Source organism: Ovis aries, chromosome 1 (genome assembly GCF_016772045.2).
Source record: "Ovis aries strain OAR_USU_Benz2616 breed Rambouillet chromosome 1, ARS-UI_Ramb_v3.0, whole genome shotgun sequence".
Lineage (NCBI taxonomy): Eukaryota > Metazoa > Chordata > Mammalia > Artiodactyla > Bovidae > Ovis > Ovis aries.
The window spans coordinates 22,742,317-22,748,931 of record NC_056054.1 but is presented as its reverse complement, the minus strand read 5'-3'; the positions used below and the strand labels follow the sequence as shown (position 1 = coordinate 22,748,931).

The following is a 6,615-nucleotide window of genomic DNA, read 5'->3' as shown; positions in this document are numbered from 1 at the left end:
TTATTTTATCATGTATATTTAAGCAATTCATGCTTTTGTGTTCGCCATTTTTTATTCCCTGCACTGATTTATTCACTTAGGATATTTTTTTCTGCTCCATTTGTTACACACACCATAGGAAATGCTCATTTAGTCAGTTAGGTCATAAAGTGAAAGAGAGAAAAAGCAGAGTGTGAATTCATGGGAAAGAGGGATTAAGAAGGCCCCTCCTGATAAGCACCAAGTGGGGAGACATGGTAAAATGCAGACATTTCACTGAATACTGAGGGGGTTATACTCTGAAAGGAGAGTCCCAAGTTGTACGTGTTGATGATCTTGATTTAATTTTGAGTATCCTGACATTTCCTGCCTCATATCTCAGTCTATGACTTTCTACTTGTCTCTTTTTCCAGGCATGATGAAGCTTAAATCCTCTTCTTTTTCTGGGTCCTGTGTGAGCTTTCTTCTTCTACAAGCGATGACATCAACTTCAGGTAAGAGCATCCACTCTCTTCTTACTGAGTCACAACTGTGGAAAGAACCTAGAGCAGGTATACAGTGTCCATTCTAATGTAAGGAGCTTGGAAGGCATTACTATGGCCTACAATCAAGTAAAAAACTGAAAAAACTGAAAGGCAACAGCTCTTCCTAGATCCAACAGAGAATTGAGGTAACAGGACACGTTGCTCCTTCCCAAATTAGAGAAATACATAAGCGGATACTGAAGTGAAAGTCACTCGTCATGTCCAACTCTTTGCAGCCTCATGGACTATGCAGTCTATGGAATTCTCCAGGCCAGAATACTGGAGTGGGTAGCAGTTCCCTTCTCCAGGGGATCTTCCCAATCCAGGGATCAAACCCAGGTCTCCCACATTGCAGGTGGATTCTTTACCAGTTGAGCCACAAAAGAAGCCCAGGAATACTGGAGTGGGTAACCTATCCCTTCTCCAGGGGATCTTCCTGGCCCAGGAATCAAAACAGGATCTCCTGCAATGCAGGTAGATGTTTTTACTAACTGAGCCATCAGGGAAGCCTGGTGGCTCAGACGGTAAAAGCGTCTGCCTGCAATGCTGGAGACCCAGGTTCGATCCCTGGGTCAGGAAGATCCCCTGGAGAGGGAAATGGCAACCCACTCTGGTACTCTTGCCTGGAAAATTCCATGGACTGGAGCCTAGTGGGCTCCAGTCCATGGGGCCGCAGAGTCGGACACGACTGAGCAACTTCACTTTCACTTTATCAGGGAAGCCCTAAGTGGAGAGAGAGACTCACACCTTTCCAGGCCATAAATCTTTCTGGAAACCAGTACAAGGGTAGGGAAATCTAAACTGTAATAATTGAATTGCTGTAGGCCAGACTTCCCTGGTGGCTCAGACCGTAAAGCGTCTGCCTATAATGCGGGAGACCCGGGTTCAATCCCTGGGTCTAGAAGATCTCCTGGAGAAGGAAATGGCAATCCATTCCAGTATTCTTGCCTGGAAAATCCCATGGACAGAGGAGCCTGGTGGGCTACAAGTCCAAAGGGTAGCAAAGAGTCGGACACGACTAAGTGACTTCACTTTCACTTTCAGGCCCAGTGTGGACAAGTCTGAAAGTTAAAAACTCCAAGAGGGCCCAATCATGAGAAAGCTCACTTTTGTGAGTTTTACCCCCATGGTTTTTACTAGGCTTTCACAGGGAATACTGGGGGAAATGCCCTTGTGTTTTTAGCAGGAGGAGGGGAAGAGCAACTACTATGAAATACGCTCTTCTTAGCAAGGCCTGCCCTCAGGAGACAATATTTTACCAGAACCTAACCTATTGATATTTTCTCAGAGTCAAACCTACCTGGGGGCAGGAAAACATCCAACTCCCATCTGCTGCATCCTTTGTGTCCCATTAAGGAGGGATATGGTTTCCCTGGCGGCTCATGAGTAAAAAAATCTGCCTGTAATGCAGGAGACACAGGAGAAATTAGTTTGATCCACCCCACCCTGGTGGGGGCCATGGCAACCCTCTTCAGCATTCTTGCTGGGACAATACTATGGACAGAGGAGCCTAGCAGGCTGCGGTCCAAGGTGTTGCAACGAGTCAGACAGGACTGAAGGGACTGAGCACACACACGCAGCAAGGAGGGATGCAACTAAGAAGCACTTATGAAATTCATAGTCAAGGACACAGGCTCACTAAAAGACTGAAATCTAATCACAGAGCTAAAGGCTATCTCCCCTCCTGCACCTTACCACTAACTCACTAACTGCCTTTAATCAGAGTTTTGTTTTTTTCCTGGTACATCATGTGTGTGGCTTCCAACAAAAAACCTACAAATCATACTAAAAGGCAAAACAGCAGGTGGAAGGGGTAGAACAAAGTATCAAAATCAGAAATTGATATGGCGGGATTGTTAGAATTGTCAGACTAGAAATCGAAGATAACTGTGGCTAATATGCTAAACGTTCTAATGGAGAAGTAGATGACATGCAGGAACAGATAAGCAATGCAAGCAAAGAGATGTAAATTCTAAGAAAGAATCAGAAAGAAGTCATAGAGATTAAAAACACTGTAACAGAAACGAAGAATTCCTTTCGTGGGCTCATTAGTAGCCTGGACATGGCCGAGGAAAGGATCTTTGAGCTTGAGGATTATCAGCAGAAACTTTCAAAATTGAAAACCAGAGAAAGAGTTCAAAAAAAAATGGAAGAGAAAAATCTAAAAAATGTGGGACAACCAAAAAAATAAAATGGAATGATAGTATGAAAAGAAAAAGAGAAATAGAAGAAATATTTGAAACAATAATGACTGAGAACTATACACTTTAAATCTACAATTTTTGTTAGTTCAGTTCAGTCACTCAGTCATGTCCAACACTTTGCGACCCCATGGACTGCAGCATGCCAGGCCTCCTTGTCCATCACCAACTTCTGGAGCTTGCTCAAACTCATGTCCATCAAGTTGGTGATGCCATCCAACCATCTCATCCTCTGTTGTCCCCTTCTCCTCCTGCCTCCAATCTTTCCCAGCATCGGGGTCTTTTCTAGTGAGTTGACTCTTTGCATCAGGTGGGCAGCGTATTGGAACTTCAGCTCTGGCATTAGTCCTTCCAATGAATATTTAGGACTGATTTTTGTCAATTATTCTTCAATAAAGCTGGAGAGAAAGCCTATTTTACATGATATTACTATAGCAAGTCATGTTCTGTTTTGGTTACTATTTACATTGAATAACTTTTTCTATCCCTTTACTTTCAACTTATTCAAGTCTTTGGATTTAAAGTGAGTCTTTTGCAGACAATACCTAATTGTATCATGTGTTTTCATCCCTTCTCCCAACTCTGTCTGATGATTGGAGAGTTTAGTCCATTTACATTTAAAGTAATGAATTTTTATTCTTGTATATTTCATAGCATTTTGCCTCTCATTTCCTTCATTACATACTTTTTCTGTGTCTAGTTGATTTTTTGTGGCGAGATGTTTAGAAAGGGATATAGTCATAGCTGGACATTTAGAATGGCCAAGTTGGATGATAAGAACTCAGTGTATCCTACAATATATAGCAACAAAGAAGTTGTTGGCCTCACATGTATCCTGGTTTTCTATCTTCTTCCACAGAAAACTGGACAGTAACCATTCCCGCGAGACACTTGGTGGCTACAGTAGGAGGACACGCTGAGCTCAGCTGCGAGTTGTCCCCACCACGAAGTGCAGAGTGCATGGAGGTGCGCTGGTTCAGAGGGGACAATTCCAAACTTGTTCACCTGTACAGCGATGGCCATGAAGTGAATGGAGACGCTGCCCCAGCATATGTAAACCGCACAGAGTTTGTGAAAGAGGCCATTAGACAGGGCAAGGTGACTCTCAGACTTCGTAATATCAGTGTTTCTGATGATGGATCATATCAGTGTTCATTTAAAGGTAATGGCATCAGTGATGTGGCCAGCATGAATCTGAGCATAGCAGGTAAGTTTCATGGCGGAATGTTGTATACCAATGCCCTTGTGACTCTTTAAGCTGAAATATATGAAAATAAATCAATGTTTCTTTTTATTTTTTCACATTTTCAAACATGTTTCAAATACTATAATAAGAAAAATATATTTATCTAATGCAAGAATATACTATATAGTGGACAGACAATGCAGAGTGATCAGAATTTGCCTAATTTGTAATTTGGATGTGACTTTGAGTACTGCCTCTTCTGTTGAAGATCACAATGTTAATGGGACTCTTTTCAGATTTCCAATCCAACCTCAAAGCAACTCACTATCTAACTCACTATCTTGATCTTTCTGTCCCATTTTCGCCAGCATTAGGCTTGGAAACACAAATCCATGTTCAAGCTCCTGGCACTGAGGGACTCATGGTGGACTGTAACTCAGGAGGGTGGTTCCCAAAGCCCCAGATGGAGTGCAGAGACAGCAGAGGAGAGAGAGTTCCACATTCATCAAAATCCTATTTACAGGATGGAGCCAGATTGTTTCACATGAAGATGACTCTTGTCCTTAGAAACCAGTCATGGGGCAACATGACTTGCTACATTTGCAATCCTCTAACAGGTGAAGAGAAATGAATAAATATCATCCTGGCTGGTGAGTGTTTGTTAGAGTTTTGTTGTCAATATATCAACATAAAGAAAAATTAATAGGATAATTTGAGTCATGAAAAAATGTTTTCATCTCCTGAGATGGGGAAGTTTGTGAAATGAGCCTATCTTAGAGATAAGACTTGCAAGGGAAATATCAACTGGGAGTTAGATAGTGAGTTTAAAGTTCTATGGAGGAGACGAGGCTTGAGACATATGTGAATGTCTTTAAGAAGAATATTTAAACCAATGGAATTGGACAGGCACAAAGTGAATAAGGATAGAAGAAATTAAAGACCAGTTTCCTAGAACTGAATTGTGGAGCATTCACCTTTTAGATGTCCTTTAGATGACTACGAGAAATCTGCAAACTATCTGAGTAGGAATAGGGAGAGAGGCAGGAGGAAGACACATAAGCACAGCAGGCAAAAATGAATATTTAGAAGCATTTGTTTTGATCTCTTTTATCAATGGTAAAGAAGAATTTTCTTCAGAACCTGTTTTAAATCTTTCAAGTGTTTTTTATTGTTTCACTAAAGATAGTTGTTTCTTATTCAAACTAGTAAGCATTATATAGACAAATTTGGGCTTCCCAGGTGGCACCATGGTAAAAAATCCACCTGCCAAAGCAGGAAACGCAGGAGATGTGTGACCCCTGGGTCAGGAAGATTCCTTGGAGTAGGAAATGGCAACTCACTCAAGTATTCTTGCCTGGGAAATCCCAAGGACAGAGGAGCCTGGTGGGCTACAGTTCCTGGGGTAGCAAAGAGTCAGACACGACTGGGCACGCATGCATGTACGCATATATATTCAATTATTAGCTTCAGATAAGATTCAAATTGGAATAGGCTATAACATAAACATAATATTTGAGAAAAAACCTGTATCACAAGCAATTAAATTAATATTTAAAGTTGAATCATATAATAATAATTTTGAAAAAAATGGCTTTCATAGGCTGTGTGAACAATATTGTTACAACTTTTCACATCCCATATAATACATACAGCTCTCAGACTTTTATCCAATTCACACATATTCATACAGATTAAAATTTAACATACAATAAATATAAAATCTACAAAAACACTGCAAGGTAAGCTTTATTTTCCCTGAAAAACTAGCCCCCCAAATGCTGTTGCTAATATTAAAAAATATCAAATACGTGGTAAATATGCAACCAAAAGTCATATATTTATGGGTGTTAATTGGGAACTAGAACAAGGACTAATAATAATAAGCTCAATCCCAAGGAAAATCTGGAAAAAGTAACATGTGCTTAACATTAGCCACAAAATTTCATCACAAGGTAAATGCAGAACTATGAAATATAGCACATATTCTGCCTAAAAGACCTTAAAAAGAGATAAATATTTGTGGAGGAATAGTCAGTTTTTAACAGGAATATTCACCTCCTTGAAGACAAAAATAAACCAAAATTATTACAATATTTATTTAAAGACATTCCAGATAGAAATCCCTTGGAAGTCTTTAAAAATATGTTGGATAAGGTAAGTTTGAAGTTAGTATGGAAAAATGAATATCTGTAAATGGCAATACTAATTTTAAAAATGAAGAAGAATTTCCTTTATCAGATTAAAAACTGACTATAAAAAAGTAATTGTGAATAAATGTTAAACAGTTTGTGGTGATTTCCAACCATAGAATATTATGTACCATCACAGGAGTAGGCCATTGTATCAATGCTAAAAATTAAGAAGGGCAGAAAGAGATTCAAATCATAAAAAAACAGTATAACAAATTATGAAGTATAAAGTTCAGTGCATTGAAAAAAATGAAAAAGTTCCTGTAAGATGTTGGAATAATTGTTTATATTTCTAGAAGAAAAAGACTCATACATATAATTATATACAGAAATAAATTACATATAGGTTAGAAGTCAAAGGTTAAAAGTGAAACAATAAACATTTTTAAGGGATATACCATATAACCCTAGTATTAAAAGAGACCTTATCAAGAAGTGCAGATCATAAAAGTAAAGAAATATCTGTTTGTCTCCATTATCTTTACACCCTAAGAACTCACTAGAGACAGTTTTGAGGCTGTCTTATAGCCACTGAG

At 39.3% G+C, this 6,615-nt stretch overlaps 1 protein-coding gene across 1 annotated transcript; it reads left to right on the top strand.

Annotated features, from left to right (window-relative positions):
• Positions 1–397: 397 nt before the first annotated feature.
• LOC101114922 (selection and upkeep of intraepithelial T-cells protein 8-like) lies at positions 398–4,521 on the top strand. The gene is made up of 3 exons (XM_015091795.2): positions 398–473; positions 3,564–3,911; positions 4,259–4,521. The coding sequence occupies exons 1-3, from the start codon at positions 398–400 to the stop codon at positions 4,519–4,521; spliced, it is 687 nt and encodes a 228-aa protein (XP_014947281.2).
• Positions 4,522–6,615: the final 2,094 nt, after the last annotated feature.

What these genes read in the sequence shown, in the direction of transcription:
- LOC101114922 (XM_015091795.2), top strand. Translation starts at nt 398, where the DNA reads ATGAAGCTTAAATCCTCTTCTTTTTCTGGGTCCTGTGTGAGCTTTCTT. An exon ending in AGCGATGACATCAACTTCAG is followed by an intron (nt 474 to 3,563) that starts GTAAGAGCATCC and finishes CTTCTTCCACAG; the next exon opens with AAAACTGGACAGTAACCATT. An exon ending in CATGAATCTGAGCATAGCAG is followed by an intron (nt 3,912 to 4,258) that starts GTAAGTTTCATG and finishes CATTTTCGCCAG; the next exon opens with CATTAGGCTTGGAAACACAA.